Genomic DNA, 24,426 nt, shown 5'->3' with positions numbered 1-24,426 from the left:
TGCCGCTTCTATCCCGGACCGTGTCCGTTACTTGTTTTTCGTTTTCCCGTTTTCAGTGCACCCGTCTCTTCTTTTATTTTTCTCGTGTTGTCTTCCGTCCACCTCGCATCCCCGCAGCTCCGCTCTCACCTATCTGTTTCCTCTCCCTCGGACTACCAACTACGTTAGCCAGCTGGCCAACAGCCAACTGGCCAAAACCACCACCGGACCCTCCTGCCTCCCGACTCGGAGCCTGTGGCCGCCTGCTGTGGACTCGACGGCAGCTCTGGCCCGGCTCTCTGGCCTTCCGTTCGGCGTCCTTGGGGGACGGGCTCCACTCCCTGCGGGCTCGCCAACTGTGGCTCTGTTGTGTGCCGCCGTGGTGTGTTGGGGCCTGCCGTTCGAGCGGGTGCAGTCGAGGTCGACCGGCATCACCACCTGGTCCACTGCTGCTTTCACACGAGGCTGGGATCCTTCGCCGTCGCCGCTACATCTGACCGGCATTTCACCGAATGCTCACCCATCTCCTCTTTTTGGACTACCAACCCCCCGTCACCCCCACCTCCCGTACTGGCAACCTCAACAACCTCCGCTCCCGCCCCTCCTGCTCCTCCATCCATCTCCTTCGCACTGCTGACCGATGTCTTGTTAACTATAACCTACTGTCTCCACCCCCCCCTCCACTCTTTTTTTATTCCATGTAAAGCGTCTTTGGGTTATTGAAAAGCGCTGTATAAATTGAATGAATTATTATTATTATTATCAGCTCATTTATTAACGCAAGATCGTGGGCTGAAGTGAGGAACATAGTCAGCGACAAAAATATTGAATGAAAAAAATATCCAAATTTATTGGTCACGCATGCGCGAGTAGATGAAAATATTACTTGGACTTTCTCGGATTTTGGTGGCAAAATGCAACCAAATGTCTGGAGCCCTGATCGATTAGTTTGGTCTTTTTGTTTTGAAAAAATGCGTGTAAATGTTGCCAGAGATAAGTGTATGATTTATTTATTTATTTATTTTTTTTTTTGCTGGTTCCAAAAGTGCAGCCACTATTTTGCCCTTTTTCTTCTCCCAAACCCAGGAGAGACCAGAAGCATGCCCGTCAAACACATGTCTCTCACTCTTAAAGACGTGGCTTATTTTACTGTAGCTACACAACTGGCAATAGCTAGTGTATCTCACACTCACAGAAGCCAGAGAAAGCTAACATGGAGGCATGTCCAGCACAAGCCAAGGAGTCGAGAAACAAAAGTATGAAGAAGCACAGGTTTAGTTTAAATCTCCTGTGTGGGTAAACTTTGGTTTCGCCGTTGAGACTGAAAGCCGTCAACAGAAATGTTACTGTGTGCAAACGATACTTGACGCATGTCCTGTACATGAAAGGAAACATGAGTAACATGACCAAGCATCTCCAGCGTAATCATTGTGGAATAATAGTGCTTCCTGAGTACGGGATGGTTGAAAAGTTAACGCCATAGAAACAACTGTCTCTTCAAGACGTTAACAGTCTCTCTCGCTCTCTCTCGAATAGTTTCATATTGATATTAACAATCTCTCAGGCACTTTTGCACTGCACCAGTTCAAAAATCCAACTCTCGGGCCTGTCAGCCAGCCGTGTATAAATCTCCTCCACCCATGACCTTACTACCAGTGTTGGGAGAGTTTATTTTCTATACAAAATAGTTCAAAGTTCAGTTCACAAATTTTAAAATGAACTTGTTCAGTTCATGGTTAGCTTTTTTATTTTTTATAACTACGTACATGGTTCAAAAAATGAAAAGTTGATAGTTCTTTTCTTCCCCCAAATCAAAAATGAAGGTTGCTGCAAGCTTTTACACGCTGGCATATTGGCATTTTCTCATTGTTTTCTTCCACTCCATTCACTAGTATGCTGCTATCACCTTACAATCTCAAATGCATGAAAAAATTGCTTGAATTCTTTAATGAATTGAAACAAAAGCACAATTGTGGTCCAGAATGTGCAAACGCAATCTGCTGTAGGTGCCATACTGAGGTAGGAAATTAAGGATGACTATTGAAGTATTCAATGTGCAAAACATTTAAAGCAGGGGTGTCCAAACTTTTTGAAAGGAGGGCCAGATTTGATAAAGTGAAGGGGCCCGGGGGCCAATAGTTTTTTCGGACATTTTTTAACTACAAAATTTTCATGCACTGTTATAAAACAAATTTCATTGTCCCAATTGTCTTTATTTTTTAAATGACAAAATAACCAAATATAAGCCATTCAGGCAGATGAGAACAACTCTAAAAACACAAATTCTGCCTTTCATTCATATCTGAAGAGTCCAATAACACTGAACAAACTGTATGAAATACCTTAAATTTACATGAGTTTAAAATTATTTTTGCCTCATGAACATTTTAAACAGGAGTTATAAGTAATGCAAAGTTGTCTGTTTTTATTAAAACTTAAAACAAGTGAATTTTGCTCGTTATTTACAATATCTTTCAGAAAGTAATACTGTATTGGCCCGAATATAAGATGACCCTGATTATAAGACGACCCCCTCTTTTTCAAGACTCAAGTTTGAAAAAAAGACTTTTTGAACACAGAATTTATTTTTTATACAGAAAATAATTACAGTACATCTGACACAAATGATCATAATATATTCGAGAGAAAAAGCATGTTATTTTGTCTTATTCAAATCATGCAAAAACTGTCTATCACATCTTAATATCTGAACATTTAAATATGTAAACTAAAGTGCAATCACATTTGTAAATGAATGGCTTCTGGTTTTTGAAATGTAATTTAACCAATCTACTGTGATAAAACAACAAAATTGCAATAACTGCATTAACCATCAAAGTGAAGTCTAACTGGAACTGTAGTCTTGAAACAAATCTGAATAAGGAAAAACATTGCAATAAAATAATGCAAACTGCTACCGCTATTGTTGGGGAGCCTGAGGACTGTATAGGGCAAAGGTATCAAACTCAAGGTCCGGGGGCCAGATATGGCCTGCCACATCATTTTGTGGCCCGTGAAGACAAATTGTGCATCAAATTCGTATGTCATTACTAGAATTGCAAATTGTCGTCACTTTTAATATCTTTTTTTTTAAATATTTGACCAGTTTTTACTCATCTGATTTGAAAACGAGTTATTTGTCAGTTTGTTTTGTAGCTTTTACTGTATATAATATGAGGTGCTCATACATTTATTTGGGTTGACAGTCATAATGGCCCTTCGAAAGAAGCTATGACTACAATGTGGCCCGCGAAAAAAACGAGTTTGACACCCCTGCTCTAGATCAGGGTTGTCCCAACTACGGTCCAGTTTTTATTGGCCCGCAGCAAATTCTGAAAACATAATTGAATATGGCCCGCACAAGAAGCTTGAGCTCAACTCTGTTGCACTTCTCAGTTTCCACACTAGATGGAGCCCGCCACACAAAGCGTTTGACGTCCCATTAGCACCCCCCCCCCTCCCCCCCGGAAGAGAAGCGAACGCGCAGCGTTTGACGTCCCATTAGCACCCCCCCCGGAAGAGAAGCGAACGCGCAGCGTTTGACGTCCCATTTGACGAATTACAGTTTCAAGTTTCACGATTTAAAAATTTTTTTTTATTCAGTTTGACAGTGCAGGCGGGCCATAAATAATACATTATAAGACCGAAGCTGCGGGCCATATGAAATCTGACCGGGGGCCGGATTTGCCCCGCGGGCCGGTCTTTGGACATGCCTGATTCAAAGTAACATCATATTAGCTTTTACTAACTTCATTTGTTTGTGAACTTAATATTTCTTAACTTGTTTGCCAGAAGAACCAGAACACCTTCAGAATTTGGGACTTAAAAGTGCTAATGTAAATATGCAAAGCCCAAATAAATTACTAAAACAACAACATGCATCTCATTAAGAGTAATTTGTGGGTCAACGCCATTGAGTGCGCTACCACTTCTACAATTCCTGAATGCTCTCATAGGATGATACCTTATCATTGCCATTTGACAAGAAAGGGGCTGCTCGTCGCGCGACTGAGTTTACATCGACTGCTTTCTTCGCTCCTCCATGCACACGTCGCATTTTGATGACTTGCAACTGTTTGCGGGTGGGGTTGTCAAATCGGTTTTCCTTGTCTAAGCCTTGTTTGCTGTGTGTTTTGCAATCTAAGAAAAGAAAACCTGGCATCCTTGAACGGAAATAAACAGCACTTCATAACTGTTCATTGGCTCCAGAATTAGCGTGTTCACAAAAATGTTCACAAAGCAAAAATGCGCTACGTTCAGTTTATGTTCGTCCAAAATATGAACGAGTTCATGAACTCTTGTTCATTGAACGCGTTCAGGTACAACACTGCTTACGACCATCATATGTGACCAGACTTCCTTCAAGTGATTTCTCTGCAAATAAGAATTCATGTGTATTTTGTTCCACAGGTGATTATGACGTGGTGTGCTCCTTACCTTGGACTCTTGCTGCCCTTCTTATGTGTCGTGGTTTGGGGTGGGGGCGTCTCAGCCTTCAGGATCTGTGCCTACAATGTGCAGAAGCTTGACTCTAAGAAGGCATCAAACTATAGAGTGCTGCACACGCTTACACGGGTACTTTACAAAGGCGCACACCACACGAGCCACTCACTCATTCACTCACAAATGCCCCTGTGTATAGATCGCTTCTCGCTGTGACATCACACTCATCCAGGAAGTGATGGCTTCTGATGGCTCCTTTGTCAATACTCTGCTGGCATCACTCAACAGGTACAGTGAAAGGTACTGATTTAAGCCAACTTCACATGGGCTACCACTTAATGTTGTCATGTTCCTTTCTATCAGTTTGCCGTGTGAGCCTAAGTACATTGTCAACGCGTTTTTTCTCCACCAATGACAGACTCTATACACGCAGCACTTTTGCATTTGGTGCAAGGTGTTTAAACTTCCGATTGGCAGGTAAACAAATGGCACCAAGAACAGAGTCAAACTTGTCGTTCACACTTCTGCTGGAATTACTTGTTTTCCGTAAATGATGGGTTACTTTTAGGATACTATAATTATGCTGCTATCAGGCCGAGCACAAGCTATTCTCGCAATGCGATTACAGATAAAGTCAATGCAGATAGGTGGAAATCCCAGCCGGGTGGCACCAGTGATGGGTTTGAGGTTCGCTCATGTTGGTAAATTTAAACAGGAACACTTACCTCGGGTGACGAGAGCCAATCTGCAATAAGGATTTATGTACTTACTACGTCACATACACAGCCCTTAGACATGGCAAGTGTACCTGCATAGACTTAATGTAGGACAAAATAATCATTGCCGTTTGTGGGCACAGCAAGCTTCCAGTACCGAAATGGACGGAGATAAAGAGAAGCAGGTTTGGAGAATGAGGAGCAAGGATGGTGGCATATTTGGTAAATGTACCGTATTGGCCCGAATATAAGACGGTGATTTTTGCATTGAAATAAGACTGAAAAACTGGGGGTCGTCTTACATTCAGTGTCTAGACATTATACCCATTCACAACGCTAGATGGCGCCAGATATCTTTAAAGCGAATGCTGAACTTAACTCCCCCGGCCAAAGCAAACCCCTGTCACGAAGAATAAAAATAAAAATAGCGGTAGCACAAAGAAGAAAAATAAAAAATAGCGGTAAGAAAGAAAAGAGAAGAAAATAAGAGAAGAGATAACAGAAAATGGAGAAACGTAGCGACAATCTGTAGAAAGGTGGGTCGAAGATCGATCGGCCAGGTTAACCGGCAGCTGAGGAGAAGTTATGATGCAAACGATGATGATGATAAATGAGGCAGAGTCTTCAAACAATTGCAAAGCGGCTGTGAAATATGGTGTCACAAAGTGTAATGTACGGAGATGGAGAGCTCAAAAAGATCGCCTAAAAAGAGCGATCCAGGGTGCTTGCGTGTGTTGGCTCACATGTTGAGCTCTTGATTTGTGAAATAAAGAGCCGGTTATCAAACCCATGTCTTGCCTGGTACTTTGGTAACGCTACAATATAGTTGTATACGTAGATCTGTGGAATAATTGGAGCCGCCAACTGACAACGAGGCTGACGTCAGTGCGCACGTAGGTCCGGAATCGACAGCTGGTTTTTTTTTTTTTTTACACAGAGGATGAATATTCCGGTGGATTTAATGATTTGGAGTGACACGGGTGGTTCGTTAAAATTGGTTATATTACATTTATTTGATATATCTAGGCTGACGTCAGCAGCGCACGGACTCCGGTGTCAACAGCTGTGTTTTTTTGTGTATTTTTTTGAAGTGACACGGAAGACGAAGATTCTGCTGAATTTATTGATTTGGAGTGACACGGATGGTTCGATAAAATTGTTGTTTATATTACATTTATTTGATATCTAGTCTGACGTCCGCGGCGCATGTCGTCTTTCCGGGGTCAACAGCTGTGTTTTTTTGTTTTCTTTGTTTTGTTTTGTTTTTCCAAGTGACTCGGAAGACGAAGATTCTGATGGATTTATTGATTTGGAGTGACACGGATGATTCGATAAAATTGTTGTTTATATTATTGTTATTTCATACATAGTTTATATACACTGAATACAACATGAAGGCCCTGCAGCGCATAGTGAACACGGCTGGTAAGATTATTGGTGCTTCACAGAGATGGGACCAAGTCACACATGTAGCGTCCTGTTCTTGCTGTCTGCTGTATGCACACTGGCTCGGTTTTGCCCCTCTTATTTAATGGGTTATTGGTCTGTTATTTATTCATCGCGCATTTTATTTTATTTATTATTTATTATTTATGGTTTGTGCCTTCTCGTTTTTGTTTTGTGTCGCCTACTTGTATGTCTCGTCACCGTGGGATGGAGGAAACGGAATTTCGGTTTCTTTGTGTGTCTTGACATATGAAGGGATTGACAATAAAGCTGACTTTGACTTTGACTTTGATGTGCAAGTCTCAAGTGAGTCTCAAGTCTTAACCTTCAAGTCTCAAGTAAGTCCCAAGTCATTTTCTTCTTGGGCAAGTCAAGTCAAGTCAAGTCCTTAAATAGGTCAAGTCAAGTCCAAGTCAAGTCCTTAAATAGGTCAAGTCCAAGTCAAGTCACCTTATTATTGCAATTGTACCCGCAGAATCTGATCTTAGTAACGTGAAAAGACAAGATATAAGTAACTAAGAACCATCATTGTCCAATGTGTCGAACTCGTTTAAAAAATACGACAATAATTTGGATTTGCACTGTAATTACTGATATTCAGTAAAATACACCATGGAATCAAACAAAAAAGAAATTACCTCATACAATGATTGACAGCTCAATCTAAACAAATGAACGTCTGCCGACAGTGTCTGACACATTTGAGTTGCAAAAATGAAAAATAATCTGAAAAAAATCTGAAAGAAGAAACACATTAAAGAGCATTAGAAACATTTTATGTTTCATCTGTAACATCTGGAGACACCAGAGCTCTATAAACTTCAAACGGACAAAGTTTGAAGTTGTCGTCTGGCTGTCTGAAATATTTCTGTTGCATATCTTGCACTGTGCTGTCCGTCTTTTGCCGTCATAAAGGTAATTACGATGGCCGAAGGTACCGCTCCCGCTGACATGTTTGCGCATGTCTGATATAAAGGGGCGTGATTCTCCAATAAACACGTTCGGTAGGTAGAGAGGGCACGACTGATTGATTGACAGGGTAGCGATCCAATCATAACAACGCCATTCTCAGCCTGCGCTCCTACCGTGTTATCGATATTACTTTTTTAAATGTATTATTAATTTTATATTCAAACTGAAAACATAAACTAAATAACACGGAAGTCATTCAAGTCATCGTGTCCCAAGTCAAGTCAAGTCCCGAGTCTTTAACTTCCAAGTCCAAGTCGAGTCTCAAGTTTTTTTATTTTTGTCAAGTCAAGTCACAAGTCATCAAAACAGCGACTCGAGTCGACTCGAGTCCAAGTCACAGTGACTCGAGTCGACTCGAGTCCAAGTCACAGTGACTCGAGTCCCCATCTCTGGTGCTTCACTCCCCTCCCTGAAGGACATTTACACCTCCCATCTCACCCGCAAGGCGACCACGATTGTGAGTGATGTGAGTCACCCCGCTCACTCTTTGTTTGATCTTCTGCCCTCTGGGAAGAGGTACAGGAGCCTGCGGTCCCACACCACCAGACTCACCAACAGCTTCATACTCCAGGCTGTTAGGATCCTGAACTCTCTCCCCCCTTCTGCGTAGCGTCCTGTACTTTTGCGCTATATTCTGACTGACTGCTGTATGCACACTTGCTCCAGTTTTGCTCCTCTTATTTATTATATGTATATATATTTTTTATTTATTCATCACTCTTATTTATTCATTGTTTGTGCCTTCTTGTTTTTACTTTTTGTGTTGTTTACTTGTATGTATATTGTGTACTATGTCTTGTCACCGTGGGATAGTGGGAACGTGATTTCGATCTCTTTGTATGTCTTGACGTGAAGAAATTGACAATAAAGCGGACTTTGACTTTGATATATTGTTATATGGGCCTATAGAAAATTTTGAACTGCAACGCGGCGCTGACGTCGGACTTGTTTACATAAAGGAGGACCAACTCGATCGATGGCTTTAATGATTTGGAGTGACACAGATGGTTTGATATAGGTGTTATTTATGTTATATTTATTTGAATAACTGTTATTGTTACATCAGGCCCGTTCTCAGCTTCTCGTTTGTGTTTGTCATGTTAGCATACCGTATCATTTAGCCTGTTGTTGCTCGTTCATGTCTGTTCTTGGTGTTGGATTTTGTTGAATAAATTTCCCCCAAAATGCGACATATTATTGTGCATTTTATGGCTGATGTGACGTATATTCCGGAGCGACTTTTAGTCCGAAAAATACGGTAAATATTCAGATATTAAGATGTGATAGACAGTCTTTGCATGATTTGAATGAGGCAAAATAACATGATTTTTCTCTCGAATATATTGTTATAATTTTGTTATGTTTTGTTCATTTAAGAAGTGTTTGTCCGACAGTTTTACATGTTCGTCTCGTCTTACTACGTCGTGCTACAAGTACAGCAGGCAGTTTCTACTTGACATCGGCAAAAGCGAATTTTGCAGCGTTCTGGACTTCGAAACAGAGACATTAAAGGAACTCGGACTTCTCCGGCCTGAAACAACACCAGACTCGCCTGCTACTCCTCCCCCGGATAAGAAGCGTCTGAAGCGGTGTGCAAGGAGGCAGAAGAGGGGCAAGGGCGGAGGCATCCGGGTCAGGCTAGCAACCAACCCAACTCGCCCGGCCATACCTTCCATTCTTCTGGCGAATGTTCGTTCACTGGACAACAAAATGGATTACATACGACTGCTGAGATCTACGAACCGGACAGTGAGTAACTGCTGTGTGCTCGTGTTCACTGAGAGTTGGTTGAATGTCAACATTCCGGACTCTGCTGTACAACTGGGGCAGCTAGCATGCTATCGAGCAGACCGGGCCATTGTAAAGGGTGGAAAATCGCGAGGAGGAGGAATCTGTTTACATCCGTGACGAATGGTGCCAGGACACTGTGGTTGTATGCAAACACTGCTCGCCACTAGCGGAGTTTGTGATCTTAAAGTGCCGTCCTTTTTACCTGCTAAGGGAAATTACTGCGATTCTGCGAGTCGCGGTATACATCCCGCCTTCCAAGCGACAGGATCACAGCTCTTAGTGAACTGTACCAGGCTGTCAGTGAACAACAGACGGCGCACCCTGACGGTTTCACCATCTTCGCTGGAGATTTTAATCATGCAGACCTGAAGGCTGTTTTTCCAAAGCTACACCAGCATGTTGATTTTCCACCATGAGGAGACAGCTTCCTGGACCTGGTCTACACTACGCATAAAGGCGCTTTCAAAGCCACCCCCCTCCCCCACATTGGACCTTCTGACCATATCGCTGTTATGCTAATGCCCGCATACAGACAAAGGGTGAAAGCATACAGGCCGGTTCGCAAGCAGGTAAAAGTGTGGCGTGAGGGAGCCTCTGATGCTCTTCGAGACTGCTTTGACACAACAGACTGGGAAATGTTTAAGCAGGCAGCCACTTACAACAATCAGACAGACATAGAGGAGTATACAGACTCTGTAACCTCTTACATCTCAAAGTGCATTGATGATGTGACCCACACAAAATACATCATCACTCGGGCTAACTGGATGCCATGGCTGACGGGATGTCCTCAGGCTGCTGAGGGCCAGAGACGAAGCCTACAGGGCTGGCATGAGAACAGCGAGGGCCAACCTGTCCCGTGGCATCAAGGAAGCAAAAAAGGCATTCACTTGCAAGATTACCGCGCACTTCAAAGACAGCAGGAACGCACGAAGCCTGTGGCAGGGCATTCAGACCATCACGGACTACAAGCCCGCGCCGCAGAGCTGTGAGAGCAACATCCCTCTGCTCAATGATCTGAACCGCTTCTTTGCTCGCTTTGACGCTCAGAACAGCACTTGCCCGCTGAAGACCCCTCCCCCTCCACACGAGCAGCCCCTGTGCCTCTCTGTCGATTGCGTGAGGAGGACACTTGCTGCTATCAACACCCGTAAGGCAGCAGGGCCAGACAACATCCCAGGTCGAGCTCTGAAGGACTGCGCTGAGGAGCTTAAGGGTGTCTTCACAGACATCTTTAACACTTCCCTGCAGCAAGCCATCGTCCCATCATGTTTGAAGGCTGCCACCATCATACCTGTGCCGAAGAAAACTGCCCCATCCTGCTTCAATGACTACCGCCCCGTGGCACTGACACCCATCATCATGAAGTGCTTTGAGCGGCTTGTCATGACACACATCAGATCCATTCTCCCCCCCCACCCTTGACCCCTTCCAGTTTGCATACCGAGCCAAACGGTCCTCTGAGGATGCAATCTGCTCTGCCCTCCACTCAGCCCTCACCCACCTGGAAAAAAGAGACTCGTATGTGAGATTGCTGTTTGTGGACTTCAGTTCTGCATTCAACACCATTGTACCGCAACGACTCATCTGCAAACTCGACAAACTGGGACTCAGTACCTACCTCTGCAACTGGCTACTGGACTTCCTGTCAGAGGCCTCAAGTAGTACGTGTTGGCGACAATATCTCAAGCAGCATCACGCTGAGCAGGGGGGCCCCTCAAGGCTGCGTGCTCAGTCCGCTGCTCTTCACCCTGCTGACGCATGCCTGCACTGCAACCTACAGCACCAACCGCATAGTGAAATTTGCTGACGACACGACTGGTGGATCTCATCACCAAGGGCGACGAGACTTAATACAGGTTGGAGGTCGACCTTCTGACCACGTGGTGCAGGGACAACAACCTCCTGCTGAACGTCAGCAAGACCAAGGAGATTGTTGTTGATTTCCGGAAGGGTCACACCCATCACCTGCCACTGACCATAGACGGTGCTGTGGTGGAGAGAGTGAGCAGCACCAGATTCCTGGGGGTGCACATCAGTGAAGACCTCTCCTGGACCACCAACACTGCATCACTGGCGAAGAAAACTCAGTGCCGCCTGTACTTCCTGCGGAAACTCAGGCGAGCAAGTGCTCCACCAGCCATCATGACCACATTCTATCGAGGCACCATTGAGAGCGTCCTCTCCAGCTGTGTCGCTGTGTGGGGTGGAAGCTTCACCTCTCTCTCTCTCTCTCTCGTATAATGTCAGAGCTCCAACTGACAACTATCCTCTTTATGCAGCATCTCAATCACGCTCTTAAAATAGTGACACATTTATCAAACACGTAGAGCCACGCCAGCATCTCTGGTCCCAGGTCGAAGAGGCCGGCCTCTGAGGGTGGTCTATATAGGGGGCAGGTGTTGATGATGTGGTCGGCTGTCTGCTCGGGGGCTCCACACTCGCTTGCCGCACTGTCCGCCAGTCCCCACTGCCGCATAGACGTGTTGAAGCGCCCAACACCAGTTCTTAAGCGGTTCAGTGTGGTCCACTGCTGGCGAGGTAGTTCGTCTCCTCCTATGGCGCCGTCTCTTGGTTCCCAGACATAACGGTGCATGAGGGAGGGGCCAGCTGCCTCCCACTCCTGCTTCCAAGCTGCTGCCAGCCAGGCATCTCTGGAGATGTCTTCAGGGATGGAATTGAGCATCTCTTGTGCTGCCATGTTGTAGGGGTGGCGTGCCTTGAGTCTGCTTGGTGGAGCTGGAGTTGTTGTAGTGTTGTGCAGGATGTGCCAGTTGTTATTTTTTGCCTTCCTGGCGAGAACGAGGGTGGCAGCCTCTCGCCGAAGGTTGGCCGGCGCTATTCCCGCAAGGACAGGCAGGAGGGACACAGGGGTGGGTTTCAGGCATCCTGTTATAGTTCGGAGGGCGTTGTTAATTGCCACATCCACCTTTTTGGCATGGGGGCTTCTGTTCCAAACTGGAGCACAGTACTCTGCTGCAGAGAAGACCAGCGCTTGGGTTGATATCCGCAAGATCTTAGCAGAGGATCCCCACGTTGTTCCAGCAAGGCGGCGGATCAGTGCAACCCTGGATGTCACCTTTGCCTTCAGATCTTCGAGGTGTTGTTTGAAGGATAGGGTTCGATCCAGACGCACGCCGAGGTACCTCGGGGCTTGTTGAACCTCCAGGCGTTTGCCCTCAATGCTCACTGCCAGTTCTCTCCTTGCTTCCCTGGTGCTGAGGTGCTATGATGCACCAACAGTCTTTCCAACGCTGAGCTGGAGACGCCACTTTTGAAGGTATGCTGCCATGGTGCGCATGTCTTCATTCAGGCCGTCTTCCGTCGCCTTCCACGTTGGTCGACTCAGCATGATGGCAAGGTCGTCTGCATAGCCATACTTTCTGGATGCTGTGTCCGGTAGGTCGTATATATAGATGTTAAATAGTGTTGGTGAGAGAACTGACCCTTGTGGTACCCCGCTCCTCAGTCTACGGAGCCTACTGCACTGCCCACTGCTGGTTTGGAGAGTAAAGCTGCGGTTGGAAACAGTCTCCATAATGAACTGCACCATGTGCCGGTGCGGTATGGTCCTCAGCAGCTTCAGGTGGAGTCCCCGGTGCCACACGGTGTCATATGCGGCAGTTAAGGCCAGGTATACCACTCCAGCTTTCTCCTTATCCTGGAAGCGGTTCTCGATGTCTTGGGAGAGTAGGGTAATCTGGTCTGCTGTTGACCTTCCACGACGAAAACCAGCTTGTTCCCGTGGGAGTTGTGAGTCCACCACTGGCTCTATGCGGCTGTGTATCATTCTTTCCAAGATCTTAAATGGGACACTCAGCAGTGAGATGGGCCTGTATGACTTTGGGTCCTCCGCATCTTTGTTTGGCTTCAGCAGAGCTGTCACGGAGGCCCTACGCCAGATCTTCGGGAGCTTTAATCTCCGGTAGCATGACGTGAAGAAACCTTTAAGCCATCTAGATGTTGTTGGGCCCTGGTGGATGACGAACTCCGGGTGAATGTTGTCACGGCCCGGGGATTTGCCCGGCTTTAGCTTGCTAATGACCTCACTGAGTTCCTCTGCTGTAAAGGCTCCCGAGAGATTGAAATCGACGTTGGCCGCTCTTGAGATGCAAGACACCTCACGTGATATTAGTCGTGCAAAGTCTTTGTCTGCATCCGGGAAGCGGCCGTTTTTTAGGAGTTGGGAGGCAATGGAGTCTGCAGTGACTGGGTATCTGTGGGCTGGTGTATTTCTGCCTGTGAGCCGGTTGATGGTCTGCCACGCCTTGCGGCTGGAATGGGTGAAGTCGATTGATTCAATGACTTCTGTCCATCTCGCCTTGCGGGTGGCGTCCAGCTTTTCGAGCAGTGCTGCTGCCGTTGCGTCCTCCTCTTCTCTGGAGCTGGCTCTCTGGTGTTCCTTCAGGAGGCGGCTACACTCCCCATCCCAGCCTGGGATGTAGTTCCTGTTGTACCCACGTGGGATGGTCTTCTTTGCCGCACGCAGGAGGACCTGGCAGTAGGCTGCATAGGCTGCTTCCACATCTGTGGACTCTGGGTCTGGCAGGCCGGCAGACCTCCTTTCCGTCTCCTCAGTATACGACTCCCAGTTGGCTTATCGGAAGTTCCATCTCTTCACAGGCTTCCCTGGCACCGGTTCCACCAGTGATGGAACTTTGATGATGGAAGGTCGGTGGTGTGAGCGGGGGAACCTGTCAAGAACACGCCTTTCCGGTCTTGGGTCGTTGCTGCGGCAGATGGCGAAGGCCAGGTCCGGGTTGGTGGTGGTGTTCCAGCGTGCAGAGAAGAAGGTTGGGGGTTCCTTGGGGTCGTACAGTAGCAGGGCATCAGTGTTGGAGGCCCATTCGCACAGCGCCACTCAGCTGGAGTACCCCCAGTCTGTGCTGGCAGTTGAAATCGCCTGCATAGATTGCGGGTGCAGTTACAGATGGGAGTGACGTTGTGGTTAGCTCCGATGGTGGGGGCATGTAGACGTTGATGACTGAGGTTTTCTGGATTTTAGTAACCAGCCACTCGATGTTGGAGCCTGGTGGGGATTGGCTACAGGCTGCCCAGCTTATTCCAGTGCGGACGAAGGTTGCCACACCGTGTTGCTTGGTGTTGATGGACCCGGCGAGATGAAACCCAGGGATTTTGAGGATGTTGTTGGTCGTGCAGTACGTCTCTTGTAGGAGCAGGACCGCGGCCCCATTGGAGTCGGCCAGGTGCCGAAGGACTTCGAGTTTGGCGGTGGTAAGGCCCTCGACATTAAGTTGAAGCACCGACAGGCCTCGGTTTTCGACGACTCGGGATAGCTGCCCGTCCACCGTTCCTGGGGAGATGGGGAGAGGGAGCGAAAACAAACTCCAGCCGAATTGGCCACTACAGGTTAATTAAAGGCCATATCATAGAAATGTGTCTTTAAACGTGTCTTAAATGTTTCTAGTGAGGTAGCAGTTCTAATATTCATTGGTAGGGCATTCCAAAGCTCTGGAGCCCGAATAGAAAATGCTCTAGACCCTGCAGGCATTTTCTTGGCCCTCGGTATCACGAAAAGACTAGCGTTTTGCGAACGAAGGTTATGACACGGAACATACGGAACAACTAGGTCGACGAGATATGAAGGCGCTAAGCCATGCAATGATTTATAGGTTAATAGAAGAACCTTGAAGTCACATCTTAAATGGACCGGGAGCCAATGTAAGTTGGCTAATATTGGGGTAATGTGATCAAATTTTCTTGTCCGTGAGAGCAGCCTTGCAGCAGCATTTTGTACTAACTTAGACTTTTGATGCTGGACTTAGGAAGACCAGAGAATAATGCATTACAGTACTCCAGGCGCGACGTGATGAACGCATGTTTAATAGTTTCCGCATCACCGGTCGAGAGGATCGGACGAATCTTAGCAATATTACGAAGGTGAAAAAACGCAATGTAAAGGTCATTGCATAAAGGTTTTTGGCCTTTAGTAGGTAGTAAAGCATGGATATTCAAAAAAAGCTTTTTGAAAACAAATGCATTTATTAACAGCATTAAAAAAATATTTCACCAAAAAACTGCCATCAGTGATTCTCAATAAATACGACACTGTTATTATGAATAACAGTTTCCATCACTTCAGCGCCTGCAGGTCAGATTTATGAAAGATGCTTATCTTATGAGGTGAAATCACATCAAACGGAAAACATTCTGACCAAAAACATCATCTTGAAGAATCAGTGAAAGAATACATCTAAATAAAGTAATAAAGAAATCAAAACGGCAACACTGTGACGGATATCTGAAAATCAGAGCAGAGCTTTAACTCACAAACACCTGGTGACAGAGGTGAGGAAACGGGAAACACTTCCTTAAAGTCGGCCTTAAGAACTTTAAAAGTTAAGATTAGTCCTTAGATTAGGTGGTGCACCAATGTCCTTGAGCATCCTGCATTGTTTGAAAATGAGAATGGTCGGTAGTTTCAATCCCTGCTATTTTTACAAATTACATTCAAACTGGATATTTTTACAACAAACTAGAGAAACTCCCCTTCATTTTCAGTGGGAACAGTGTTGGTCTCCCTTTTTTTTGCTAGTGCATCATAGTCTGGAGTAAAATTTGTTGTGGCAATTATAATAATAATAATAATTCATTCAATTTATATAGCGCTTTTCAATAACCCAAAGACGCTTTACATGGAATAAAAAAGAGTGGAGGGGGGGGTGGAGACAGTAGGTTATAGTTAACAAGACATCGGTCAGCAGTGCGAAGGAGATGGATGGAGGAGCAGGAGGGGCGGGAGCGGAGGTTGTTGAGGTTGCCAGTACGGGAGGTGGGGGTGACGGGGGGTTGGTAGTCCAAAAAGAGGAGATGGGTGAGCCATCGGTGAAATGCCGGTCAGATGTAGCGGCGACGGCGAAGGATCCCAGCCTCGTGTGAAAGCAGCAGTGGACCAGGTGGTGATGCCGGTCGACCTCGACTGCACCCGCTCGAACGGCAGGCCCCAACGCACCACGGCGGCACACAGCAGAGCCACAGTTGGCGAGCCCGCAGGGAGTGGAGCCCGTCCCCCAAGGATGCCGGACGGAAGGCCAGAGAGCCGGGCCAGAGCTGCCGTCGAGTCCACAGCAGGCGGCCACAGGCTCCGAGTCGGGAGGCAGGAGGGTCCGGTGGTGGTTTTGGCCAGTTGGCTGTTGGCTAGCTGGCTAACGTAGTTGGTAGTCCGAGGGAGAGGAAACAGATAGGTGAGAGCGGAGCTGCGGGGATGCGAGGTGGACGGAAGACAACACGAGAAAAATAAAAGAAGAGACGGGTGCACTGAAAACGGGAAAACGAAAAACAAGTAACGGACACGGTCCGGGACAGAAGCGGCAGTCAACAAATCTGACGCCAGCGTGCTCTAACCCGGAAGACAACAGACGGTGGGGGAGGAGTAGCAGTGACTTCTCTTTTCCTTCTTAGGATAGAGCCGAGGTGTTGGTCCGTTAACCTAAATCTGTGACGGGTTGATGTTGATCCTGTTGCTGAGGTCGAGCCAAATTGTCCACTCTTTTTTTAAACACGTGGCACTCAGTGTCCACCTTTCTTTTCCTTTGGCCACACATTTTAGCGGAAGGATTCCAGGGGAAGGTTTGTGGGTGGCTTTAGCGTAAAACTGCAGCTGAAAGCTCAGCGCGCGAATTACGAGAATGCTGACATCACAGCCCACACTCTAAATTCAGAACTGATAGAAATAGAGCACGTACTACTTATACTACGTATACGCACTTGAGTGTGCACCGACCGAGCTTTCTGACACAGCTTCCGCTAGTAAATGCGTGGCGGGGAGGCCCATGATCACTCTGGATGAACTGCAGATAACTACAGCTGAGGTGGGAGAGTCTGTCCATAGGACAACAATCAGTCGTGCACTGCACAAATCTGGCCTTTATGGAAGAGTGGCAAGAAGAAAGCCATTTCTCAAAGATATCCATAAAAAGTCTCGTTTAAAGTTTGCCACAAGCCACCTGGGAGACCGACCAAACATGTGGAAGAAGGTGCTGATGAAACCAAAATCGAACCTTTTGGCCACAATGCAAAACGATATGTTTGGCGTAAAAGCAACACAGCTCATCACCCTGAACACACCATCCCCACTGTCAAACATGGTGGTGGCAGCATCATGGTTTGGGCCTGCTTTTCTTCAGCAGGGACAGGGAAGATGGCTAAAATTGATGGGAAGATGGATGGAGCCAAATACAGGACCATTCTGGAAGAAAACCTGTTGGAGTCTGCAAAAGACCTGAGACTGGGACGGAGATTTATCTTCCAACAGGACAATGATCCAAAACATAAAGCCAAATCTACAATGGAATGGTTCACAAATAGACGTATCCAGGTGTTAGAATGGCCAAGTCAAAGTCCAGACCTGAATCCAATCGAGAATCTGTGGAAAGAGCTGAAGACTGCTGTTCACAAATGCTCTCCATCCAACCTCACTGAGCTCGAGCTGTTTTGCAAGGAAGAATGGGCAATAATTCCAGTCTCTCGATGTGCAAAACTGATAGATTCATACCCCAAGCGACTTGCAGCTGTAATTGCAGCAAAAGGTGGCGCTACAAAGTATTAGCGCAAGGGGGCCGAATAATATTGCACGCCCCACTTTTCAGTTTTTTATTTGTTAAAAAAGTTTAAATTATACAATAAATTTTGTTCCACTTCACGATTGTGTCCCACTTGTTGTTGATTCTTGACAAAAAATTTAACTTTTATATCTTTGTTTGAAGCCTGAAATGTCGCGAAATGTTCAAAGGTTCAAGGGGGCCGAATACTTTCGCAAGGCACTGTATGTGCAAAGAGTGCCATAGAGAAGGGAAGGCCAGTGAAAGCAAAAGAAAGGTCACAGCAAGATAACGACATAGCTCAAGCTACCTAGCTGATCACGTGTGCCCAGAGGCCTATTCTAACAGACCGTCGGAGACGCAAGGTAGATTTTTTAGAAGTAGTGTTTCTAAATATATCCGACATAAATGTAGCATCGAATTTAAAAAACAGTCAAATATGGAGGTGGTCATGTCATCACACTACCACTTTGAATTCAAGACTTCACTGACTCCAGGATTTGGCCGATGTGATTGCTTGAACCATGACTACTGCCCTTCATTGGAAAATCCTGAGGTAGAATATTTGGTCATCATTTTTTTTTTTACCTCAATCTGGTGTACGAGGCTTCTTCAGCAGTACATATTCAACACCAGTTTACTTCTGAATAAAATAAAATAAATATATAAAAATTAAGGTTTTGGTTTGTGAAGGAATAATTGGATGGTGAAGCACTGGTCATCCTGACCAAGGGCCTCATAATTTAGGAGTTGGATTCCCTTGCTCCAACAAAGTTCTCTGTCTAGCTCCAGAGAATTCCTTTAACTCCCAATCATACGTGTGGCTACCTCCCTTCCTTTCTTATCTTTACATTTGAGCTTATCTCGGATATTATTTTTGCTCTGCCAGTTCCCCATTTTAATCAATTTGGTCCCAACTGTAAATCCATAGGGTTTTCTAAAGTCGGGTGTTTCCAGTGGGATAACGAAAAGATTTCTGTGATGATTCTCACTTCTACCAGTGTTCTGATGGAGAATCCTTGCCTATTACGTCCACAGAACCTCGTTATGTGTTCCCCACCGCTTTAAATGGAATACTATATCTAGTGATACGTATTCCCATTCACACACTCATTCACACGGTTAGACCTGACAGTTTGGTTTAGTAAAGTCAAAGTCCTGACCTGAATCTCATTCAGATACTGTGGCGTGAACTTAATGGGGTCATTCATTAAAAGAAAAAAAGCAGTGTTGCTGAATTAAAGTAATTCTGCAAAAAAAAGTGCCACAATATCTGTACATCTCTATATTTGGTTCAGGGAACAAATACTTTTCCACCCAGAGCCAAGTAACTTTGAATAGTTTTTTCCTTGGTAAATAAAATTATCATTTGAAAATTCAATTTTATGTTTTCATGGTTTGTCTTTGTCTGACATTAAGATTTGTTTGATATCAAACATTAATGTGGGGAAACTATGCATGAAAAAAGTATTTGAGAAGGCAGATAATTTTCACAGCACTGAACTACTGGCAGGATCTATGTGCTCTCGGCTCATTAGTTTATTGATTGCATTGACATGACCTTTGTGATGGTGACTGCTGGCTTAGCCTGGCCAGAACCAAGCAATGCAGATGGAGATGGAGTCTCAACCTCTTACTCTTGTATTAGTTGTGATGGTGAAATTGTCTCAATATATACCGTATTTTTCAGACTAAAAGTCGCTCCGGAATATATGTCGCATTAGCCATAAAATGCACAATAAAGTGAAAAAAAACATATATGTCGCTCTGGAGTATAAGTCGCATTTTGGGGGGAATTTATTCGACAAAATCCAACACCAAAAACAGACATGAACGAGCAACAACAGGCTAAACGATAAGTATGCTAACGTGACATAAACACAAACGAAGAGCTGAGAATGGCCCTGACGTAACATTCAGAGTTATTCAAATAACTATTACATAAATAACACTTTTATCAAACTATCTGTGTCACTCCAATTCATTAAATCCATCGATCGTCCTTTATGGAAACGATGCCGCGTATGCGCCGCGCCGCTGACGTCTAAGTGTTCTAAATATTCCACAGACCCATATAACGATATATAAAGTATATATCAAATAACTATCATATGAACAACAATATTATCAAACAATCTGTGTCACTCCAAATCATTAAATCCATCGATCAAATTCCTCGTCCTTTGTCAACAATGCCGCGCGTGCGCGGCTGACGTCAGCCTCGTCGTTATTCCACAGATCTAGTTTATAACAATATTGTAGCGTTAACAAAGTACCAGGAAAGACGTGGGTTTGGTAAACGGCTCTGTATTTAACAAAACAAGAGTTCAACGAGCCAACAACTACTGAACTGTAACGATAAAAACATATACAAGTTGCTACATGAAATAAAATATATCAAATAACTAACATAAATAGTTCACCACCACACGGCCCCAAGCACTGGCGTTGACTTCCAGGCGTGTGGCGGTGTGGACTTCCATCCCCGGAGGTGGCACTTCCAGCCATGGAGGTGGAAGAGAGCTCCATAGAATAGGACCAGGCGTGCGTAAAAGCCATGTCCGAGCCCCATCCACCGTCCCCGGACAGCCACCCGGCTGAGCGCCGGCCCCCGACTTCCATCCACTGAGGTGAAAGAGAGCTCCATAGAGTAGAACCGGGTGTGCGTAAAAGCTATGTCTGAGCCCCATCCACCGTCCCCGGACAGCCACCCGGCCGAGCGCCGGCCCCCGACTTCCATCCACGGAGGTGAAAGAGAAATCCGTAGAGTAGGACCGGGCGTGTGTAAAAGCCATAATAGGTTTTCAAACCTTCTGTGTCACTCCACATCATTAAATCTTCCAAACTCTTCGTCCTTCGTGTCACTTACAAAGCCGCTCATGATGCCGGTAGTACGTGGGGCCCATCGTCATCCCGTGATCGAATCTTTGTCCTTTATGTAAACAACCGCCGCTCTGCTGACGTCACTTGAAATTCAAATTACAGTAATCCCTTGCTACATCGCGGTTTCACTTTTTAAAATTTTTTTTATTTTGAAAATTTGTGAAAAAATTCACATATAAGTCGCTCCTCAGTATAAGTCGCCCCCCCCCACCCAAACTATAAAAAAAAACGCGACTTGTAGTCCGAAAAATACGGTAGTAACTTCCTGTTTCTTTCTTAATTCTGGGTCATTGGAAAATGTGTTGAAAAGTTAAATCACTTAACATATTGGGCAACCCACCGTAATATTGGTTGGAGGAGCTCTAGTCTTTAAAAACTAAAAACTCTCTACCTCAAAGAGTATTGGTACCAAAATATTGAAGATACACCACCAGGTTATCACATGTAGATTGATGGAGGTTATTTTCCCATCATATGGCATGTAAAATAATGAAAGGGGAAACTTCTATACCTGTTGACCTTGCAACCGTAAATGCTTAATGTGTTGTTGTTCGTGTGGTCCATTCGGTCATCATGAATTTTATTATATTATAGTATGGTAAGGTTTAAAGTCATTAATGTTGGGTTGTTTGACTCACAAGGTGCTTGTAGTGACCTTTAACTTTGCAGTAATGTAATCTGTGCTTTCTGACCCTCAACAGGGAAGATCAAAGGTATGGTGGATTCTCCGAGCATGCATCGCCGAAGCTTTTACATTGAGCCTGATAATCAAACCTACTAATCTGATTGGCTGCAATTGCATTAATCACATGCCAATCAATGCCAATGCAACATACTTTGAAGCTGTCATTTGTGTGCTGCGGTGCGATACATGTGGCTCGACATAACATCTGATGAATGCAATTTATACTTAACCAAATTGGAATTATGCGTGTGTGTCTGAGTATTTTGAAAAGAGATACTTGTATATTTGTCTCTATTATTATTATTATTGTTATTATTATTATTACTGTTATTATTGTTATTAGCCTACTCTTATTTTTGTTGTTAGGGATGCACGATATTTTTTTTCAAGCCAACCTTTCATTCAAGCTGATCAATTTCTGTTTCTCAAGACAGATAATAACTTTTTCAGTTTTTAAAATTTTCGGTCAATTGTAGTTTGTGCACACCAAGAGGAAATAAACGCATTTGTCAAATGTGACACCTACCTCTATCACAACAAAAATCCAAAACAGATCTCTATTTTGCACATTTATTATATATATATTTTTTAAGAAACTACTTTTTGAATTGCTTATCAAATGTAAACTTTAGTTATAGTTCGATGCATAATATAAGATACCCGTAAATGAATGCCAAATGGTACAGGACTGTCTCAGAAAATTAGAATATTGTGATTTTCTTTATTTTCTGTAATACAATTAAAAAAACAAAAATGTCATACATTCTGGATTCATTACAAATCAACAGAAATATTGCAAGCCTTTTATTATTTTAATATTGCTGATTATGGCATACACCTTAAGAAAACTCAAATATCCTATCTCAAAATATTAGAATATCATGAAAAAGTATACTAGTAGGGTATTCAACTAATCACTTGAATCGTCTAATTAACTTGAAACACCTGAAAGCTAATTTAACATTTTGATTTCAGTACGTCTATTTTTTACTTTGATAATACAACAAAATTATTTATGACTTCAATCGTGTAATCAAATGTCAGATTTGTCCGTGTGCCAAACGCACTCACCAAAAGAGCCATATCTGGCTCGCGAGCCATAGGTTCGCGACCCCTGATGTAGATGTTTTTTTACTTTAATACTTTTTTACTTCACTGAAATAACTGCTCCATGTCACTCTACTGGCTGCACATGAGAGCCACATCATTTGTTAGCGACCTGAGCACCTGTCTGTCACCATAAATCCGTCATTTTAGAGGATTATATAGAGACAACATTCCCCATAGGAATCAATGTAAAAGCAAACAAAGCGTGCCGGACTATTGCAAAAGTCACACTTTTTGCCCTATTACTCTGTGTAAACGCAGAAAACACAGAAAACCAAAACAACAGTTTTATTTTTGCTTTTTCAAGCCTTTATAACAAAATAAATTATCTCACTTTATTGTTGACCTCCTAACTTTGCTTGGGGAGGGGGGAACCTCTTTTAATTTTCTACACTAAATACCCCCAAGAAGACAGAAAAAGTCAGGCTAATAAATTATTTTGTGCTTCCACGTACTCCCTGCAATGTGCTCACGTACTCGTCATTACATTTTGCTGCAATTAATGAGTTTTCTGACTGTTGAGTGGTCATTGAACGCACCTTGCAGAGAACACGAGTGAGAACTTTAAAAAAAAAAACTGTGTGTGTGGTGGTTGTAACAAAACCACAATGGCGCCATTGTGAGTGGCAGCGTTTTCTTGGAGCCTATTGAGTTGGCACTCATGTCATCTCTGTGTCTTTAATATACCCACTCTGCGGTATGAATGCTGCTAGAACAGAATTTCCTTAGGGAGCAATCCCAAGGGATGAATAAAGTTAAGTCTATGTCTATAATGTTCCAACACGAAAGTTAAACCAATCATAAACTAATGCTGGCTAACTTACTAGCTTCTAGCATGTAGTGATAGTCGCCATATATGTGTGTGAATTTGAATTTGTGCTAATTGAGATGTTTTATACTGGTCGGGCAACTATCAGTTAAATTTAGTTAAAGCAGACAGTAGTATGTGCTAATCCAGGACCTGGATGCAAGCTAAACACTCAAATGAACTAAAATAATTTATCTAGCTAAAATAAACTAAAATAATGCACCACACACTATTCAAAACTTTGACCTACCTTTCAAACATGAATTAACATGCAAATGTTCAGTATTTTTCCTTTCTGATCTTTTTTGTTGTCTATGTTGCGTAATGTCAGATTATCTGATGTCATAAATCCTTATATTGGCCTGATAATTATCTTGTCCAGAATTATCGTGCATCCCTGATTATTATTATTATCATTATTATTATCATTATTATCATTATCATGATTGATATTTGGCATCATCTTACCCTGTCTCCGACTAACAAGCTCACTAACAGTAGCCATGCCAATTTGACTCAGTGATTGGTTGGTGAAAGTGCTTGTACTAGTTGCCGCAGCGCTTGCATGTGATTGTCTGTTGTACCAAATGTGGAGTATCATGACATGACAAGGTGGGGGGTTTGTGTGGTGGTGGTGGGTGCTGCTTATGATATGGATAACAGAGTGGTTCCCAAACTGGGATAACAAGGAACCCCAGGTGTCCATGAGCAGTTATTTAGGGGTTTGCAGAGTAATTTACAATAAATTATAATTTACCGTTCTGTAGTGCATACCTACTTAATGGTGATCAGTGAACCAGTAAAGCAAACCAATCACTCATCCCAATCTTAGCTTTGAGTGAATTAAGAGCCAATGTGTATTTTGATGAAACTTTTTGTATTTGCGGATCGTGATGGCGCAACACTAATGGCCCTATTTTCAAATCTTGCGCAACGCACAGTTTAAGTGTGCTCATGGATGGAGTTTTCTTTCTCTTGCTTTTGTTTGTTTCTCGACTTGAAATTAGCATCGATTTAGGAGTGATATTCTTCCAA

At 44.2% G+C, this 24,426-nt stretch overlaps 1 protein-coding gene across 4 annotated transcripts in view; it reads left to right on the top strand.

Moving 5' to 3' along the window:
• The window catches only part of LOC119119497 (deoxyribonuclease-1-like 1), a 52,590-nt gene that overhangs the window by 8,728 nt on the left and 19,436 nt on the right, over positions 1-24,426 (top strand). Inside the window, exons 2-4 of one of the 4 annotated variants that reach the window (XM_037245929.1) lie at positions 4,390-4,554; positions 4,622-4,710; positions 21,493-21,504. In XM_037245929.1, the coding sequence (XP_037101824.1) occupies positions 4,396-4,554; positions 4,622-4,710; positions 21,493-21,504 (260 nt within the window). In that variant the 5' untranslated portion in view covers positions 4,390-4,395. Of the gene's footprint in view, positions 1-4,389; positions 4,555-4,621; positions 4,723-21,492; positions 21,505-24,426 lie in introns of all 4 variants that reach the window. The other 3 variants (XM_037245928.1, XM_037245932.1, XM_037245930.1) reach the window with 3 other exon arrangements.

This window comes from Syngnathus acus, chromosome 2 (assembly GCF_901709675.1).
Source record: "Syngnathus acus chromosome 2, fSynAcu1.2, whole genome shotgun sequence".
In the NCBI taxonomy this organism is placed as follows: Eukaryota; Metazoa; Chordata; class Actinopteri; order Syngnathiformes; family Syngnathidae; genus Syngnathus; species Syngnathus acus.
Note: the sequence above shows the minus strand (reverse complement) of the source record. Positions and strands in the feature narration are given on the sequence as shown.